This window comes from Quercus suber, unplaced genomic scaffold (assembly GCF_002906115.3).
Source record: "Quercus suber isolate HL8 unplaced genomic scaffold, Cork oak 2.0 scaffold_2, whole genome shotgun sequence".
In the NCBI taxonomy this organism is placed as follows: domain Eukaryota; kingdom Viridiplantae; phylum Streptophyta; class Magnoliopsida; order Fagales; family Fagaceae; genus Quercus; species Quercus suber.
In genome coordinates this window covers 3250450-3271740 of record NW_027069469.1, presented here as the reverse complement: position 1 = coordinate 3271740, position 21291 = coordinate 3250450, and the positions used below count along the sequence as shown (strand labels likewise).

The 21291-nt window shown below is 42.5% G+C and overlaps 2 protein-coding genes and 1 long non-coding RNA gene across 3 annotated transcripts; 1 reads left to right on the top strand and 2 right to left on the bottom strand.

Annotated features, from left to right (window-relative positions):
- Positions 1–19: 19 nt before the first annotated feature.
- LOC112013619 (uncharacterized) lies at positions 20–767 on the top strand. The gene is made up of 3 exons (XR_010626233.1): positions 20–118; positions 200–285; positions 403–767. It is a non-coding gene; the product is annotated as an uncharacterized LOC112013619 (long non-coding RNA).
- A 13738-nt stretch (positions 768–14505) lies between these two features.
- On the bottom strand, positions 14506–16449 carry LOC112031864 (uncharacterized). Its single transcript, XM_024064574.1, has one exon. The coding sequence runs from the start codon at positions 16447–16449 to the stop codon at positions 14506–14508; it is 1944 nt and encodes a 647-aa protein (XP_023920342.1).
- A 1100-nt stretch (positions 16450–17549) lies between these two features.
- On the bottom strand, positions 17550–18677 carry LOC112031866 (uncharacterized). The gene has a single exon (XM_024064575.1). It carries the CDS (start codon positions 18675–18677, stop codon positions 17550–17552), a length of 1128 nt encoding a protein of 375 aa, XP_023920343.1.
- Positions 18678–21291: the final 2614 nt, after the last annotated feature.

Below are 21291 nucleotides of genomic sequence, written 5' to 3'. Positions count from 1 at the left end.
TTTTTTTTTTTTAATAGATGTCAAACAAAGTCTGGATTATAACTTTATGCCTTTATGGTAAGTTAAGCAACCCTATGAATTCAAGACTACATCAAAGATGAAAGGAAATTCATGTTATGTAAGTGCAAAACCACTTTCTATACAAAGCACTTATAATGTCTCAACTTTTGATATCCATCTTAACGGAATATTTGTGCAGGACAACTTTTGATATCCATTATGAAGCAGGTTCTTGTGGCTCCTTCCTTGCAGAATTCTTTTTTTAATATTGGTGCAGTTATACAGGTATGCCTAATAAATTTATGTTTGTTTCTTTTTTCTATTTTAGAAGAGAGAATTATATTAAGATTTGGTTCCATTGTTGTGGAATAATTTTTAATTACACTTCTCATTATTTTGTAGGAGGACTTGTTGGAACTTTTTCGATACAAGTTGGCAGCAGAGCTAGTGCTTTCAAAGGATAATAAACAACAATGTTTTAAATTATTTAAAGCACTAAAAAATAGATCTATTGGATTTCTTTTTTCTGCCTCTCAAATGACAATGCTTTGTATAAGTGTGAATGTGAGTCTTTATCTATTAGCAAACAAGAGCACTGTATACATCATCTAGATATTACACAACCTTCAATTTTGAGTTTTGACATTTGTAGTTTGTACTAAGATAAAAGTGTAGGTGCGATAACCTTCTCTGTCTGTGGTATCAACCACAATGAATTTTTGTTCATTTATTATTTCTTCATGAATCATATTGAATCATCTTCTATATTCTTTTGATTTGATTTCTCACATTTGCTTAAGGATATTTTTTTGGAATAGAATGATAAAATATTCTCTGACCCATTTGCCCTTTAATTTCATTATCAAATAAAAAAATAATCTAAAGCATTTCTCTAGCTTTGAGACAACAATGACGATATTTTGGAACTCATAGGACATTATTATCAAGTGTTTCACTAAAATTGACGAACAATGACAATTTGAGCCATCCATCCATTTGAAAGAGTTACTTGGAGAGGTAAAGATAGTGAGAGAGATTGAGACTCTTTATACAATCCAATATCTTTTTATTAAAATATGAAATTGAAAATTTCAAAATATTTTAAAATATCTCAAATGCAAAGGGTGAGAGAGATTCTAAGACTCACTAAGAGAGAGAGAGAGAGAGAGAGAGAGAGAGAGAGAGAGAAGTAGCTCGAGATGAAATGCAGTCTATCTTAAAGCTTAGACAAAAAAGTTTAATTCCAGTGGTCCTTTAATGACAGAAGTAACGACCATTTTATGAGCAGCATAGTTAGCCAAGATAAGGGAATTCAAGAACTTCATAGTGAAAGAGGATGCCAAATCATGCTTTCATGCCCTCAATGGAGCTTCAAATTAAATGTTATGGTCAATCTCAGCACTACGTAATGATGCAAGGGTTATCAATAGAAAATTGTATTGGTTTCGTATATTAGTTCCCAAAAAATTGTGTTAAATCTATAGCATTTTCTGTAAACATTTGAGAATGGAACCATCAAATTTGAGAAAAAAAATAAAGAATCATTATATGTGACAGAAGAATTGTCAAATTTGATATTGGAACTGCACAATGTGATAATGGAACCATCAAATTTGACAAAATAAATAAAGGAACCACTAAATGTAACAAAAGAACTGTCAAATGTGATGTTGGAACTACACAATATGAGGATAGAACCGTCAAATGTGAGAAAAAAATAAGGGAACCACCGAATGTGACAAAAGAACCGTCAAATGTGATGTTAGAACTGCACAATATGAGCATGGAAACATCAAACGTGAGAAAAAAAAGTAAGGGAACCACCAAATGTGACAAAAGAACTGTCACGTGTGATGTTGGAATTGCATAATATGAGGATGAAACTGTCAAATGTGAGAAAAAAAATATGGGAATCACCGAATGTGACAAAAGAATTGTCACATGTGATGTTGGAACTACACAATGTAAGGATGAAACTGTCAAATGTGAGAAAAAAGTAAAGAAACCACCCAATGTGACAAAAAGAACTGTCACATGTGACAAAAATAGAGCAGATGTGATGTTGGTACTACTTAATATGACAATAAAACCATCAAATTTGAGAAAAAAAATAAAGGAACCACTATATGTGATAAAAGAATTGTCAAATATGATATTGGAATTGCACGATGTGATAATAGAACTGTCGAATATAAGGAAAAAAAGAAAGAGAACCACCCAATGTGACAAAAGAATTGTCAAATGTGATGCTAGAACTGCACAATGTGAGGATGAAATCGTCAAATGTGAGAAAAAAAAGTAAGGGAACCACTAAATGTGAGAAAAGAACTATCACATGTGATGTTGGAATTGCACAATATGAGGATGAAATTGTCAAATGTGAGAAAAAAGTAAGGGAACCACCAAATGTTAGAAAAGAACTGTCACATATGATGTTGGAACTGCACAATGTAAAGATGAAACCGTCAAATGTGAGGAAAAAGTAAGGAAACCACTAAATGTGACAAAAGAACCATTACATGTGATGTTGGAATTGCACAATGTGATGATGGACTGTCAAATGTGAGAAAAAAAATAAGGAAATCACCGAATATGACAAAAGAACTATCACATGTGATGTTAGAACTGCATAATATGAGGATAAAGCGTCAAATGTGAGAAAAAAAATAAGAGAACCACCAAATGTGAGAAAAGAACTATCACATGTGATGTTAGAATCGTATAATGTGAGGATGAAAGCGTCAAATGTGAGAAAAAAGTAAGGAAACCACCAAATGTGAGAAAAGAACTGTCATATGTGATGTTAAAACTGCACAATGTGACAATGAAATCGTCAAATCTGAGAAAAAAAAATAAGGGAACCACCAAATGTGAGAAAAGAACTATCACATGTGATGTTGGAACTGCACAATGTGATGATGAAATTGTCAAATGTGAGAAAAAAGTAAGGGAACTATCAAATGTGAGAAAAGAACTGTCACATGTGATGTTGGAACTGTATAATGTGAAGATAGAATCGTCAAATGTGAGAAAAAAAATAAAGGAACCATTAAATGTGACAAAAGAACTGTCACATGTAATGTTGGAACTGCACAATGTGACGATGGAACTGTCAAATGTGAGAAAAAAAAAATAAAGAAACCATCGAATGTGACAAAAGAACTATCACATGTGATGTTAGAATTGCACAATGTGAGGATGGAACCATCAAACGTGAGAAAAAAGTAAGGGAACCATCAAATGTGAGAAAAAAACTATCATATGTGATGTTGGAACTACACAATGTGAAAATAGAACCGTCAAATATGAGAAAAAAGTAAGGGAACCACTAAATGTGACAAAAGAACTGTCACATGTGATGTTGGAACTGCACAATGTGACGATGGAACCGTTAAATGTGAGAAAAAAAATAAGAGAACCTCCAAATGTAACAAAAAAACTACCACATGTGATGTTAGAACTGCACAATGTGAGGATGGAACTATCAAATGTGAGAAAAAAGTAAGGGAACTACCAAATGTGAGAAAAGAACTGTCATATGTGATGTTGGAACTGCATAATGTGAGGATGAAACCGTCAAATGTGAGAAAAAAGTAACCTGGTATAGCAGGTTATCTACTGGTGGGTACCGTACCCCCCCTTTTTTTAGGGGGGTACCGTAGAATTTCCCCTATTTATAATGGCATCTCTCTCTCTCTCTCTCTCTCTCTCTAAAGTTCGTTAGATTTATAAATCAACTTATCAGTTAATTCAAATAAAACTCTAGGTTGGCACTTATTACCTGGGGAAAAAAATCCTTTCTTTTAGTTTATGGGCCTTCAAAGTCTTAAAACCAAATGAACAAATTTAGCCCAAAAAAAAAAAAAAAAAACCCCAATGAACAAGTGCATTGTGGACAAGGCTCTTTTGTTTTTGCTAACTACTAAGAATCTTACAACATAGCTGGGCCACTTCATTTGATTCAATGTGGCTGGTTTTTTAATTTTTTTCTTAATTAATAAAATATTGTATTATACGAAAGAGTAAAGGAGCCTATCTCCTTAATTTCAGCCCATAAATCCGAAGGTGGAAGAGAGGAAAGATGTAATGGGCCCTTCTTTTTTACAAGAACCAGCCCGATCAGTATAAGAGAATCGGCAATCATATTGGTTGATCTAGTTATACAAGAGAAAGGAGTACAAATTAAAACAAAGTTACTTCTTGAAAAAAAATTGATGTCATTCATTCTCCCAGCAATGCTCCAGTCAGGTTTGCATGAGCAGTTATGGGATTCAAGCATTAAGCTAATAGAGAGTTCTAACAATTGATCTAGGATAGAATATAGGCTTTAATTTTTATACTTTGTTAATTTTGGATTGTTTAATGTAGTTTTGGGAATTTTAAATTTTAAGTTAATATTTCCTTGATCCTAGAGCCTCCTAGGTATATTTCTCTTAATGTTTTCCTCTTCAAATTATAGCCTTTTTATAGAAGTATCAATTAATTAGGATATTTGTTAGAATATTTCACTTATCAATTAATTTTATAGAGTTTTTAAATTAGAAAGTCTATTTTCATTAATTAAAGTTCCCTTTTGGAGTGGGTTTTAGTTAATTTAATTGGTAAAAGTTTTTTGTTGTCGAATAATAGATTTGAGATGCAATCCCCACCTACACCAAAAACCAATTGGTGTCTTGGTTTAATGATAATGAGCTATCATCATTGAAGAGACGCCATAGGTTTGAAATATTATTCTATCTATTAAAAAATGGTTCATTTTTAAAGTTTTCTTTTATTTTATGGTGAATTTTAGAATTCTTTTTGTGTCACACCCATAATTCGACAAATAAGCCAAGCTTGTGACAACCTCCGCACATTTATAAAGTTTTTACCATAGAAGCATGCAAAGCCTTCTTATAGAGTAGCATCCTCAAAGAAATACCACATCAAATCAAATCCAAAACTAACCTCATTGATTCAATTATCAAAACAATCCCTAATACATCAAAAATAACAAAAATTGTAAGTCTGAAATGCACAAAAATACTTTTTTTTAAAACAACTGAATCTTGGAAGTTTGATCCTTGTTCCAAAAGGCCTAATCTTGTCTCAAGCACACAACCTAAGACTATGTTTGGTTAGAGTGAAGGGAAGGGAAGCGAAGAGAAGAGAAAGGAAAAATAAAGAGAAAAGAAAAACTGTGTTTTAATGTAAAGAATGAGAGAAATGAAAGAAATGGAATGTATTTTACTCTTTTATCTTTTTAATTTATAAAGAAATAAAACATAAATGTAATTTCACACAAAAAGCCAAAACTTTTTAAGGGTATAAGAGTAATTTTATGGACTTGAAAGAAAAGTTAAAAATAAAAAATTGGTAGGACCCATATAAATCTTTTCTCTCATTCATTCTCTTCTAACCAAACAGAGGACAATGAGTCATTTCTCTTCCCTTCTCTCCCTTTCCCTCAAACCAAACATAGCCTAACTCAAGTTCCAATGTTAATTGCTCCTCTTTGTTACACAAACACACACACACACACACACACACACACACACACATACTAAGTTCATATTAATAATCTAAGCAACTATGCCCATATTCTATCTTTATGATTAGGCTTGAAACAACGTGTGGCCTTTGATATGCTCCAGATAGAACTAGTTCTTGGGCCAATGTTAACCCTATTAGTAGGGTCAAAACTGTGGGAATAAGAACCCAAATTTGTATATTGGGCCTTGGGCCTTATCCGAGGACGTGGATATGTTCGAGGAGGAGTAAATGATTAAGAGAGGCTCCAAAGTTGAGAATCATGTAAGGAAAGAGTGGAAGAATATAATCCGAGTAGTTTCTTCTCAGATATGATGAATATTGGTGAAGCATGCATTAGGGCAATTTAGGTGACTTTACAGGGAGCTCCAACGATCAGGAAGAAACTCAGGCACGTACGAAGGTGATAAGAACACAGAAATATCTAAAGAAAAAGCTGCTACCACCGCATTAAATGCACTACAGCAACTTTTTTGGCCGCATTTATGTGGAGAAGACCCCTAAACAGTGCAGTCTCAACTACCACCATTCACAGAGAGCTAAAGAAGATGTCTAATGAAACATGTACTCGAGTGAAGGCATAGGAGATTAACAAGTGTAGGATCAGGATGGCCTAAAAGGAACTATATAATGTAAAAGACCTCCCATAAGTAAAGGAGGAGAAAAAGGAGAGAGAAAAAAGAGAAAAGGAATTACTGTAGCACTAAGAACTATATTAACTTTCGGGAACTATTGGTTTAAGTCATAATCTATCTCCTCAGATAATCATTTCACTGAGCTTTACATGTGTTTTACGCTTGTTCATCCTTGAAATCCTTATTAGCCGTTGTCCAATCCACCAAAAGCCCAGCTCTTTCACCCACCCTTTACAAATTTATTGTACTGGGTTCATTGGGCTTATATCCCACATCCTTAGGGCTTGGGCTACAAATCGTGACCCTACAAAAACCATAGCCAGATTATATGGTAGGTTCTAAAAATATTTAATTTCAATATCACATTCATAATGTTACGTATCAAAATATATCAAATTCATAATGTTAGCCAATAAACTCTAACTCAATTGGAATCTCTTTCCAGTACAAGTGCTAAGTGAGGGGGGTGAGGCCGTGGAATAAAATGCTAAGTGCTAAGTGCTATAGTGCCAAGCGCATAGCCAGATGTGTATCTTACATAAGCTGTTGTAAATATGCTTAATTCTATTTTGAAAAAAAAAAATGCTGAATTTTTAATGTAATTTTTTTTTAGCTAATATTTTCAATAGGAAAGAAAATAAAGTTTTTTTTTTTGGTTTGTATTCCCTAAAAAAATCAGCTAAAATTGTTAAAACCAAAATTTGCAAGAAGATGGAATATTTACATGAATAAAACATTTTATTCTAAGGTTGGGGAGGAGATGTTAAGAAGATTTCAAAGAAAGAAGAAAAATGTATAACCTATCTAAAAATTCATAATGCTTGTTGGGATACTCAACTTCATAAAAGTCTTCATATAGCTAGATTTTAGATTAATCCTAGCAACCAACATGGTATTGTCAATGAAAAGCATAAACTTACCGTCTCAGATCTTTTGAATGATACAGAAATATTCTTTTGGTAGTGCACCAAATCATGAAATTGTGTAAAAAGGTCGAGGGAGATTTTGGACTATAATCTTTAACATGTGATCGTAATCAAATGCTCCTTGGTAATACATTTTAACTTTGACTTATTTAAATTAGTTCAACTTTAATTCATTATAATATTTAGCTGTGAAATTTAAACTTATATTCAAAATTTGTATATAGATTAATAGTGGTCTTGATGTGGAAGTAGTGCACCAAATCTCCAAAAATAAGCTATTTCTGTGTTGAGTCAGTGTAGTTCGAGTGTATTTGAACACTTTGCACTCCAAGAAGAAATAGATTGGATTACAAAAAGGCTTAATGATCTTGTGTATGACTTTATGTTCATTACAATTTAAGGTTGCAACAAAGGTATGCTAATTTCACTTCTCATGAACTTATTATTTATTGCTTAAAAAAATTTTAAAAGATAAACGTAAATTGTATTTTTCTTGTAGGAATTATTGGATGGGTCGAAATTATGATTCTATTGATTTTGAAGATTTCAGCTTCAATGTTGCATGGATGTGTTAAGAGGAGGAATCCCCATCTTTAACCATTGATGAGGTTGAACAGTTGAAGCATTTCTACAAGAACTAATAGCTTGCACTATTGAAGATTACCAAAAGCATTCCGATCCTTTTGTTGTTTAATATTTATGTTACTAATTTAAAAATAAGGGTAGTGTAACTTATAAATTTATAATTTTGTGCGTAATTATAATATCTTGTAGTTGTAAATGTGGATTTGGAAAACTTGGACTTGAAGGATGATGGTGTTGCGGCTAATGAAGATGAAGCAGGACTAGGACCTAAGGAGGCTAATTGGGATGGGGCATTTGAACAAGATTGCACTTATAGTTACACCAGATGACATAGAAATTGATAGAGATCGGTCAACATGGATTAGAGCTTGCCCTTTAAAAATTGATTGAGCAAGACATTGATGAATCTTTAAGACTTTGTATACTGTTATAATTTGATTTTCTTACTTTTGTTATGGATATAAGCTCATTGAAGGCTTTGAGCAATAAAAAAAATTTGTGTGCCAAGGATAACACAGCAGTGCTAAGCGTGATGCTATGGAGACAACATTTTTCACAACAAAATTTAAGTGACAAGTTATTATTAGTACCCATTGCTTACATAATTTTTTGACCTATCATTAATAGCTTGCTACTTAGACTTTGTTGTAAATTTATTGTGAAAATATTGTGCTCGTAACTTTATTGTTGTTGGTACTTGAGTAGTTGATAAGTTTACCATTTCCAAACAAGATAGTTAAGGTTCAATTCACACTTACACCGAAAATTGATTAGTGTCTTAGCCTAATAATTTTAAAAATTAATTAATATTTTGGTTTGATAATAAAGGAATTACGGATAGAATGCATATGAAATACTAGAAAAATTAAACAACTATGCCTACTGGAAAGTAAGGATGAAAGCATTCCTGAAATCTATTGATGAGAGAGTGTGGAACTCCGTTGAATACGGATGCGAGAAACCGACTACTTCTTTTAGTGAGTGGTTAACTTCTCAAAAAGAGGCAGCTGCTTTTAATAGCAAAGCCATGAATGCTATTTTTAATGCTGTTTCTATGAAGGAATTCAAGAAAATTTCAAATGTTGAGGTTGCTCATACTGCATGGAATATTCTCCAAACTATGCATGAAGGCATAAACGCAGTTAAGATTAATAAGTTGCAGCAGTTAACTATTAGATTTGAAAGCATTAGAATGTTTGATGATGAGTGTTTTGATGAATTCTATGCTAAGCTTAATGATATGTTAATTCTGCTTATAATTTGGGTAAAATTTATGATCAACCTAAGATTGTTAGGAAGATTCTTAGATCCTTAACTAAGGACTTTAGACCCAAAGTGACTGTCATTACTGAAAGCAAGGATGTGGACTCCATCCCTATTAATGAGCTTGTAGGATCTCTCCAGTCCTATGAGCTAGACCACCACCAAACACAGCAACCTAGCAAAGAAAACTAAAACATACCATAATCAAAACAAAAATACAAAACCCAATCAAAAGGTTTGAAACACAAAAACAATCTTTCTCATAAGTCTAATGAAATCTGAACAATAAAATAAAACTAATCAAACCAGAACCAAAAAAAAAAACTGTAGAACGCCGATCTCCACTTCTCTGTCGGAGATCTATGTGTGTATGAGAGAGAATTTGTTTATGTGAGAGAGAGAGAGAGAGAGAGAGAGAGAGAGAGAAACAGAGAGCTTCTTGAATGCTCTGGAGTAAACGAAGAGAAAAAAAGAAAAAAGAAAAAAGAAAAGTGAAGAGAGCACCAGTGGAATAGACGAAGAGAAGAAAATAAAAAATAAAAAAGAAAAGTGAAGAGAGCACCAGTGGAGTAGACGAAGAGAAGAAAAGAAAAAAAGTAAAGTGAAGAGAGCTCAGACCAAGTGCCAGAGAAGAAAAGAAAAAAGAAAAGTGAAGATAGAGATAAGGGAAAGGTGTGGAGGAGAAAAAAAGAGGAAAAATAAAAAGATAAGGGAAAAATAAAATAAAGAAGAAGAAATTAAAATTGAGAAATACCACTACAATATTTTCACAATACTTTCACAATAAATCTTAAGTGATGAGTTGATACTAACTAATACTGGTGAAAAAAAAATTTAAGTGATGTGTTCAAATTAAAATCAGTAATAACTTACCACATATGATTTATTGTGAAAATATTGTAAAATATTAAGGACGTAGCACTTCTCATTAAAATTAGATGAATGAAAGAAGATTGAAAAAGAAATATTAAAGAAAGAATGAATAAATAATATTTAAATGGGATAAAGAAAAGGATAGAAAGTCCGTTGGAAAGTGTATTTGAAAAATTAGGTAAGTGTGCGGGTCGCAAATGAGGCCTATGGGCTCAGCCCCACTTGGGCTCACAACTTATTTGTTTGTTGGGTTGAATTTCCTACTATGGGTAGTTCTCCAACTAAGGACTCAATGAGATCACTTTTCTCTTTCTCGGCAACACACTACTTCCTCTTCCTCCCCTCAGATATTCTCTCTATTTCACTTTTCTATTGTCACTATTCTCTCCCCTCTTTTTGACCCACCCTTGTCTTCTCAAAACTTCTTGTATTTATAGTCCATAGTTTAGTGGAGAGGTCATAATTACTTGCCAATGAGTGCAACCGGCGGTCTAGTATTATCGATCGTAAGTGGGTGGTCAGGTGGGAGTGGGAAGCGGTGAGGGTGGCGTTGGAACTTGGTTCCCACCTCTACGACAGTTCTCGACAGCGGTGCCTCTCCGAGGCACAGCTGGGTAGGTACAGCGCGGGGCGTCCCGAGAGTCAAATATCTATCACTGCTTGGGAAGGTGTTGCCGAGAAACGATGAAGAGGCAAGGCTTGGGTCTGCAGCATGCGTGGCCCAGGGGTGGGCCGCCAGGTAGAAGGAGATTGGCCTCATGGGCCATATACCCAGGCCAGGGTCGAAAGCCCAATATAGGACACGGTGCGGGGGCCGTACAATAGCCCCCCCTTGATTCGCTCCCCATTCCCAGGGGTGAATCAAGGATCGCAGGGGGTAGATACCCGACTGGGGAGTCGAAGGGTCGGCGCTCGGTCGTTGATGGGCGCATTAATGCGTGTCTCAAAAGACATGATTGGAGTTGACTAACGGCTTATCCGTCATTACTGCCTGACGGTTCGTGAACCGAGGCGTTACGCGTGTGGCAGTTGAAGCGACGGTCCGCGTGTTTTCCCGCCAGTGGATTATTTAATGCTTCTCATTTTACTCCCCACGCTTATAAATAGTCCTTCTAGTCACTGGTTCTCACTTTCGCATTCCTCATTTTACAATATTTTACTCTGCCGAGCATCCCTCCTTCGTGGTTCTCCCCCTGGCCCAGAACACACTTCCTCCTTAGAGCCCACAGTAAGTTCCTTTCCCTCTTCTTACTTTTTCTGTTTAGCCAGTTCAGTCGATTCTTTGATAATCATAGCATTTCTTTTCTTGATTTTCTTTAAAAAACACTCGTTTTGAAAAATGAGTTACTCGCACCTCCTTTCTTCCGAACACGCTTTGGCTAGATTTAGGGAAGCATATAATGTCCCTAGTGACGTAGATATTGCCTACTGCAATATGGGCGATATCGACATCCAGAGGCGCCGTGGTGAAAACACGGTGTTCTTTCCCTTGATGGCCATTCTAGAGGGTGGGCTTAGGTTATCGGTTGACCCTCTAATTCTTAGCACCCTTAGATTCTACAGCCTTTGTCCCTCCCAACTCCCTCCCAACTTTTACCGGGTAGTGAGCTGTGTGAGTAGGCTGAACCAATTGTACGGGTTGCAACTAAATCATTATGACATTAATCAGATGTATAGTCTGTATGGCAATATCGAGTCTGACTATTATATAAAGACTAGGGATGTGAGGGTACGGCTTATTTCATGCCTACCAGATTCGAATCGTAACTCGGCAAAAGATTTCGTTCGGGTGAGCGGCAATTGGTTTGCCGAGGAGGTCCCCTATGCGTTTTCGCCGCACGACGTTGGTCGGTGACTAGCCTTTATTTACTTTGGTCTTTTTAATCTTGGTACGGTTATGTAATTGTTAACCCTTATTTCCTTTGTGCAGAGAGCAAAAGATTCAGGCCGGACATCAGAGTGGTACACGTTCGGGACCTGAACTTCGTGCTCAGGTCGGAAATCTTCGTGCACACGGACGGACAACTCTGAGCGTCCCACCTCATCCTTGGTGTCAATCCCGTCTACTCAACTTGGCAGGCATTTAGCCAAGCTTTGCTAGTTGACAGCCCTCTCCTCTCATACATCGACGTCCGGCACGCGAACTTCTTCCCCCCAGGGCTAACCGTAGGCAAGGCACGTGATCTCGGCCCCCGGTTCATTTGTTCAGACGAGCGACAGCCCATCCGTGACGAATCAGCCGAGCGCGTGTCTGCCGAGCGTAAGAGACGCGCCCACGAGCAAATCCAACAAGCTCCCGCTCAGCCTGAGAGAACGGTAGAGCCCGAGGCTCCTGTTTGGGAAGGGGAGGGTGCAGCCGCAGAACCAACTGACTCTTCTGAAACAGGATCCGATCAAGGCAACACCATGGTGGCTAGGAGGAAGATGACGATCGACCGCTTCGTCCCGAGTGCCCGGCCTGCCGTGCACCAACAACCAACCTCCGGTCAAGATGCTTCGCCTCCCGCTGTCCCATCAACCCGAGTTCGAAAAAGGCCGCGTATAATCGATCAAACTCAGACGGGCTCGGGCAATGTGGCCCCTCGACCTTCGGCCGGTATTGTCATCCGGGAACCGGTAGCGCAAATCGGGATAGACCTGGCGTCTACTTCCCGGGCTCCGGCAGCATGGCGACCCTCCTTCCAACTTGGCGGCGAGCCTCTTCCATCGACGGCCAGTGCCCGAGTATGGGACAAAGGTTATGGTGGCCGCGTGGCGCAGAGTCTGGCGTGCGGCATCCTCTTGCCCGAGGACTTGCACGCTTTCACGAAATCGACGGACGAGTCTTTGGGGAGGCGTTTGCAGTGGCACACCATAGCGGTAACTATTTTACTTTTCTTTACGATTCTCGGCTTCCTATTTGCCTATGTACGTGTACTTTCCATTTTACCTTACAAAGTGAATATTGTGTGGCCAGGCTGCGCAAATGTCGTACGTTATGGACGGGAGGATGAAGGAGCTGGCTGAGGAGGTTGAGCGAGAGACGGCTCTGAAGGATGTCGCCGAGGCCACGGCGAAGGAGAAGTCGAAAATAGCCGAGGAGGCAGAGAATAAAATTGCTACAGCCGTAAAGGCCCAGGCTCTTACCGAAAGGAAGTCTGAGGAGCTAGAACTGCAACTAGGCGGCACCGAGCTCAAATTGGCGGAGGGTCAGAGCTTGAATACCATGCTAGAAGGACAACTGGCCGACTCAAAGGCGGCGCTGGAGGCCTGTGAGAACAAGTGGTATAACGAGGGGTTCGCGGATGCCGAGAATTTGATGGAACCGGTCATTCGCCAGGCCCACAGGCTCGGATATGAGAAGGGTTGGTTCGCCGCTCTTCAAGCCTTGGGGATTCCCGAGGATTCTCCGTTGAGGGATCGCAGTAAGATCCCTCTCCTGAGCATCCCCCAAACCGAGAATCCCGCGCCCCTTGTTATTGATGAAGAAGAGACCTCCAGCATGAGGGAACTGGTGAATGCCATTGACTCTCATGCGCCGACCGACATGGAGGGGACCAGCCACCCCCATGTTGGGGACCGAACCGGGGAGGACATCCAGCCGCCAACTCCTCACGCCGACCAACGCTCTCAAGAGGACTCATCCTCCGTACATGTGGCGGACATCTAAAGTTGAAAGCTAGCCCTTCTTTATTTTTCCTTCTTTTAAGAATTTCAGTGAGCGGAATTGCCTATGTCACCGGGTTGTGGTGATGGGATAATTTGTTTATGTTGTCTTTTCTTTATTTCGAGTTGCCGGGTTTTGGCAACAAAACGTTAATTTAAGTTTTATGCTCTAATATGAATGCTTTATCGTGTTGCTCCTTCGTATTTACCGAGTAATGAACTCTTGTTAGTTGCCTCTTTATTGTGATGTGTCCGACCATGGTAAGGTTTCCACCTGCTCGGTGGTAGGATCGAACCGAGGGTCGGGCTTCTGTCCTTAGAACCCTTAAGGTTTCCACCTGCTCGGTGATAGGGATCGAACCGAGGGTGAGGTTTCTGTCCTTAGAACAAAAAAGGCTAAGGTTTCCACCTGCTCGGTGATAGGGATCGAACCGAGGGTCAGGTTTCTGTCCTTAGAACAAAAAGGTTTAGGTTTCCACCTGCTCGGTGATAGGGATCGAACCGAGGGTCAGGATTCTGTCCTTAGAACAAAAAGGCTAAGGTTTCCACCTACTCGGTGATAGGGATCGGACCGAGGGTCAGGTTTCTGTCCTTAGAACAAAAAGGCTAAGGTTTCCACCTGCTCGGTGATAGGGATTGAACCGAGGGTCAGGATTCTGTCCTTAGAGTGAATCGTCCGGGTTTCCACTGCTCGGTGATTGGTATCGAACTGAGGATCAGGGTCAGAAAGATGCGGGTCTGCTTGAAAAACATCATTAGTATATCCACAAAACATATACAATAGGTCGCGGTTAACTTTATGCCCGGCGCATCGCCCATCAATGATAGTACTTCTTGAGATTGTGGACGTTCCACGGTCGGGGTAGCTGTCTCTCGTCTAGGTCTTCCAAGAAGTAAGCCCCGGTGCCGGCCACGGCTGTGACCCTGTAGGGTCCCTCCCATGTCTGCGCCAATTTCCCGGCACTAGTGTTCCGCATGTTGCCCACGGCTCTTCTGAGAACCAAGTCCCCGGCGACAAACTCCCTCGTTCTTACACCTCGGTTGTATCTCTAGGCGAGCTTCTGCTGATACTCCGCGAGCCATATTGTCACCATTTCGCGGTACTCTTCCACTTTATCCAAACATCCTACCATCATTTCGTCGTTTTGGGCATGATCGAACCCCGCTACTCGCGCACTGCATAGATTCACCTCGGTAGGGATCACGGCTTCCGCTCTGTACGTGAGAGAGAAAGGGGTCTCCCCGGTGGACCGTCTAGGAGTGGTGCGGTATGCCCACAAGACTTTTGGAAGTTCCTTGGCCCAGTTTCCCTTTGCGCCCTCCAGCCTTTTCTTCAGCCCACTCACAATCACCTTATTCACGGCCTCTGCCTGACCGTTGCCCTGTGGATAAGAAGGAGTTGAGTACCTGTTTTTGATACCGAGACCACCGCAAAAGTCTCGGAACGCCCGGCTGTCAAACTGTAGTCCGTTGTCCGATATGATAGTGTTCGGCACCCCGAACCTGGTGATGATATTTTTCCATATGAATTTCTTTACTTCCACATCTCGTATGTTGGCCAAAGCCTCCGCCTCCGCCCACTTGGTAAAATAGTCGACGGCCACCAAAACGAACTTTCGGCCGACCGTCGCCCGAGGGAACGGGCCGATGATGTCTAGCCCCCACTGTGCAAAAGGCCAAGGACTGCTGATCGGGTTCAGGTGGCCCGCGGGCTGATGGATTAGAGGGGTGTGCTTTTGACACCGCTCACATTTAAGCACATACTCGGCGGCGTCTTTCTGCATCTGAGGCCACCAAAACCCCTGAGTCATTGCTCGGTGCGCCAATGAACGTCCCCCGACATAGCCGCCGCACACCCCAGAGTGGAGCTCCGCCAAGAGCTCGCCCACCTTCTCCGGGCGTAAGCACAAGAGGTACGGCCCTCCGAAGGACCTTCGATACAAAGTCCGGTCTTCCGCCAACCAATATCGAGGAGCCATCCTACGGATCCTGATGCCCTTTTTTTCGTCACTCGGCAGTCGGTCGTTGGCCAGAAAGTCGCTTATGGGGTCGATCCAACACGGGGCAGAGGCTGCGATTGCCGTGGCATTGATCCCTGTAGTTCCCGAGTCGCTCATTACCCTGACGCTCGGCTCCGGTATAAGCTCAATTTTGATTTGCCGTGGTATCTCTTCGGTTACTGACGACGCCAGCGTGGCTAGGGAGTCAGCATGTCTGTTCTGTGTTCGGGCTACGTGGAAAACCTTCACCGTGTTGAAGCGGGCCATAACTAGCCTTGCTTGTTCTAGGTATGCTTTCATCCGGGGATCTCGGGCTTCAAAACTGCCCTGCACCTGATTAACCACCAAACGCGAATCTGAATATAGCTCAATCTCCCGAGCCCCCAAGCTCGATGCTGCCCTCAGCCCGGCCAGAAAAGCCTCGTATTCTGCCTCGTTGTTGGACGCCCTGAAACCCAATCTAAACGAGTGTTCTAGTCGTATTCCTTCGGGGGTAATCATGACAACTCCTGAACAGGCGCCCGTGGAGCTCGACGCGCCGTCTACGAATACCTTCCACGGTCGAGCCTTCAGTTGGCAGACCATCTCCCCCTTCTCTCTGGGCGAAAACTCAGGGATAAAATCCGCAAGGACCTGGCCCTTCACCGAGCTTCGAGGTCTGTACCGTATGTCGAAGGAACCGAGTCGAGTCCCCCATTTGGCTATACAGCCCGTGAAATCCAACCTCTTCAATAACGACTGTAATGGGTACTCGGTCAGGACGTGTACGGTGTGAGCTTGGAAATAGTGCGGCAACTTCCTGGTGGCGTGTATCAGGGCTAATACGAGCTTCTCCATGGGCAAGTATCTCGTCTCGGCGTCAATAAGAGTTTTGCTGATGTAGTACACGGGTTGCTGGATCCCTTTGTCCCTCAATAGCACAGCGCTCGCGGCGTGCTCGGATACCGCCAGATACATGAACAAATCCTCACCTGGCTCTGGTGCCGTAACCATGGGCACTCGCGCCAAATAAACCTTCAGATCCACAAAGGCCTCTTCGCACTCCTTGCTCCACCGAAATCCAGTCCATTTCTTCAGCAGTTGGTAGAATGGTCGGCAGCGATCTGCGAATTTTGAGATGAACCGGTAAGGGCTGCCAGCATCCCGGTTAGTATTTGCACTTCCTTCGGGTTGCTCGGTGGCTTCAGTCTTCTCACAGCTTCTATCTGGTCGGGGTTGACCTCAATTCCCCGTGTACTGATCAGGTACCCTAAGAACTTCCCGGCCCCGACACCAAATGCGCACTTCTCCGCATTAAGGCGCAACTTGTGCCGTCGGAGAACTTCGAAAACCGCTCGGAGGTCCCCCATATGCAGGGCTTCTTGTTTGCTCTTAACCACCATGTCGTCGATGTACACCTCGACCGTGCGCCCTATCTTGTCTCGGAACATTCTTGTCATCATTCGTTGGTAGGTGGCCTCGGCGTTCTTTAGTCCGAAGGGCATCCTCGTGTAGTGGTAATTTGCCTCCAGGGAGATGAACGCCGTTTTTTCTTGATCCTCGGGCGCCAGGGCGATTTGGTGATACCTTTGGAAAGCGTCCAGAAAACTCATCCTCGGGTGCCCACACGTGGCGTCCACCAGCTGATCAATCTTGGGCACGGGAAAAGGGTTTTTTGGGCAGGCCCTGTTCAGATCGGTGAAATCGACGCAGACCCTCCACTTGCCGTTCTTCTTCTTCACTACCACGGTGTTCGCCAACCAATCCGGGAAGAAGATCTCCCGAATCACCCCTGCCTCCTTCAATCTTTGAACTTCCACCTTTACTGCCTCGGAGTGCTCCCAGGCTGATCTCCTCGGCCTCTGCTTTTTAGGGGCGAATGGGGGGTCAACTCCAAGTCTATGCACGATGAATTCGGGGTCCACCCCGGGAACCTCGTATGGACTCCATGCAAATACGTCCACATTCCGTATTAAAAGTAATAACATCTCTACTTTCTCCCGGTCCTCCATGCTTTCCCCTATTTGGAAGTACTTGTCCGTATCCGGCAACACCTTTACCTTGAGCATGCTCTCGGCGCGCGGGACCTCCTTCTCTGGCGAGCTCTGTGATTGCTATAAAGGCGTCCCCGACGACGAACATTTGGGGTCGGCCTGACCCTTCTGGTCTCTTTGCTCCTTCTCCCAATTGACCATGGCGATCAAACATCGCTTGGTCGCTTGCTGACTTCCTTGTATCACCGTGACACCACAATCAGTATGAAACTTGACCCTCATGTGCAGAGTGGACGGGACAGCCCCCATTGCATGTATCCATGGCCTCCCAAGAATCGCCGTATAGGGGGAGTATGAGGCCACTACAAAGAAGCTCACCATTACCTCCTTGCCCCCCATGTTCACGGGCAGAGAGATTTGCCCCTCGAGAGCCACCATTTTCCCGTCGAACCCAACCAGGGGAGTGTTGTACTTTGACAGATTCTCAGCCCTCAACCCAAGCCCCCTGAATAGGTCCGGGTACATAACATCTGCTCCGCTTCCCTGGTCTATCATTATTCTCTTCACAACGAAGCCGCCAACCCTCGCCGTGACTATCAACGCATCGTCGTGCAGCTGAATGGTTCCTTCCAAATCACTGTCGCCGAAAGCGATTGGCTCTCGGGTTGGTCTGATCTTCTTCGCAGGAGGCGGCACGCCCGTACTCCCCTCTACCGATATCATTGTTAACACCTCCTTCCCCTTTGCCGTCGAAATGCCCCTCGGGGCGACGTGAATTACATCAATTACCCCAAGAGGGGGCGGAAGGGGGTTTCCTCTGTGTGGGGCGCCATGCCCTGTTCCTCGATCCCCGGCATCCGTCACAAAATCCTTGAGGTGTCCTGCCTTAGCCAACTGCCCGAGATGGTCCTTTAACACTCGGCACTGCTTGGTAGTATGCCCCCGGTCTTTGTGGTAGGTGCAGTATAGGTTCTGATTCCTCCTAGAGGGGTCGCCAGCCATCCGGTTCGGCCACCTGAAGTACGGCTCGTGCTTGATCTTATCCACAATTTTATGCACGGGCTCCTTGAACGTCACGTTCACCTCCCCTACTGGCGCTACAGGTTCTTGAATCCTCAAATTTCCCCGTGCCCTCTGTTGAAAACCGCTCTGCCAAGGACGATCCGTCACCTGCGCCTTGCCTTTGCTTTGTATTCTATCATCTTCCAACCGCTTGTACTCCTCAATGCGCCTCATCAGCTGCCTCATATCCTCGGGAGGTTTCTTAGTTAATGATTCCTCAACCCCGACTCGTCAGGCAATCCCATTCTGAAAGTGCTCGCTGCAATCTTCTCATTCCCTCCGCCAATCTCGTTGTAGAGCTCCTAGTATCGGCTAGCATAATCACGGAGGGTTTCCTCTGCCCTCATCTTCATAGACAACAGCGCGTCCACCGGTTGCTGTTCCCGGCTGCACCTCACGAAACGAGAACCGAACTCCTGTATTAGCTTGGCGAAACTGTGAATAGAGCCCTTGCGCAACCCGTTGAACCACCTTAAGGCCGTGGGACCAAGGCTGGAGGGAAAAACCTTGCACATCAGAGCGTCATTGCGGGTATGCAGAGACATCATCTGGATATAGTGGCTGACATGCTCCACGGGGTCCGTCTTCCCACCATACGAATTGAACGGCGGGTGCGTAAATCTGTCTGGCATCGGTGCTCGCTCAATATCTGCTGAGAATAGGGACCGAGCCGCCCTGCGCAATGCACGGCTCATTGCATCCATGGCCGCATTCCTTGGCCGTCCCTCTGGAGAACCCGAGCCCCGATTCCCGTATTCCCGCGACCGAGAGTGATTTTGCCGTCGGCGAGATTCCGCTGACATGGAGCGGTTTCGACGGCGACGGGACTCCTTCGAGTGCGAGCGCTCCCTGTGGAGGCGGGATCCTAATTGATTCGACCTCATCCCGCGTCTCTCTTCCTCGGTGTCAGGCCTTCTCCCTCAGTCGTCTTGTCCGGCTCGGCGGCGCTCGTTTCGTGCTTCCAACTCCAAGTCTCGTACTAACCTCCGCAGCCGCTCAAGCTTTTCATCCCTGGCGTCGGGCTGCCTGTGCCGGGAAGCATGGGATGCCGTTCTCTCCGTTTGATACGACCCTTCTCCAAGACCGGATCGCTCTTCCAATTGCTCGTAAACCGGATCCTCGCGTCTCTTCTGCCTCTGTTCCCGCCAAGTGGAGCCTCGGGAAGACCCCGCCGAGCCGTTCTCGGCGTTACTTCCAGACATCTTCCTGTGTACGAGTCTCGGCGGAACCACTGCTTAGTAGGATTTTCCCACAGACGGCGCCAATTGTGTGGGTCGCAAATGAGGCCTATGGGCTCAGCCCCACTTGGGCTCACAACTTATTTGTTTGTTGGGTTGAATTTCCTACTATGGGTAGTTCTCCAACTAAGGACTCAATGAGATCACTTTTCTCTTTCTCGGCAACACACTACTTCCTCTTCCTCCCCTCAAATATTCTCTCTATTTCACTTTTCTATTGTCACTATTCTCTCCCCTCTTTTTGACCCACCCTTGTCTTCTCAAAACTTCTTGTATTTATAGTCCATAGTTTAGTGGAGAGGTCATAATTACTTGCCAATGAGTGCAACCGGCGGTCCAGTATTATCGATCGTAAGTGGGTGGTCAGGTGGGAGTGGGAAGCGGTGAAGGTGGCGTTGGAACTTGGTTCCCACCTCTACGATAGTTCTTGGCAGCGGTGCCTCTCCGAGGCACAGCCGGGTAGGTACAGCGCGGGGCGTCCCCAGAGTCAAATATCTATCACTGCTTGGGAAGGTGTTGCCGAGAAACGATGAAGAGGCAAGGCTTGGGCCTACAGCATGCGTGGCCCGGGGGTGGGCCGCCAGGTAGAAGGAGATTGGCCTCATGGGCCATATACCCAGGCCAGGGTCCAAAGCCCAATATAGGACACGGTGCGGGGGCTGTACAGTAAGCAAAAGGTAAAATAAACTGTTCACACTCCAAATAGTACAAAAATTTAAAGAGCTTACTGGAGATGCTCTTAGATGGGGGTAGGTGGGAAATAATAGAAAAATGGAAGAGAAATATTATTTTAATAAAAAAAAGTGTGTATAATATATAAATTGATGTGGTTTTTTTTGTAAAAATGATGGTGTAAAATAGAAAAAGTAAGTTTTTTGTGTAAAATAGACGAAATTTTTTAGACAGACTGATGCGGTTACTCTTATCACTTTTGCCTCTTAACGTCCAGAGGTCTAAGTTCTCTTCTCTCTTTTTTTTTTTTTTTTTTTTCAACATGACCTAATCAAGTTGTACATTATTGTAATTTTTACATTATAATAATAAAAATAATAACATAAATTTATATGTATAATGTGGTAAGTTTTATATTATTTAATGAGTATAAATAAATCTATTTCTTACCTATTATGTAATAAGGGTATAATAGACAATTTATATAAATTATATTTTCCATCCTTCCCTTTTTCTCTCAAACCAAATAAAAGAGTTTTCCACTCTCTTACTTTTCCACCCCTCCTACCAAATACACAAGAGGGAAAACTAAATATTTTCTATCCTCTCACTTTTCTATCCTCCCACAATTTTCCATCCTCCTACTTTTCCACTCTTCCAACCAAACGGACCCTTAAGTCAATTAATGATGTTGATGGGAATGGATTTGATAATGAACTCTCTTCTACAGAGATTGCTTATCTTGCCAAGAACTTTAGAAACATTTTTAGTAACAACAACAGAAGGGCAAGAGGTAAAAACAATGCTGAACCTAGGAAATTTAAGAAGAATGAACCAACTAAAGTTAATAATGCTGATAAATCAAAAGAGAAAGTTAGTCAAACTTTAAG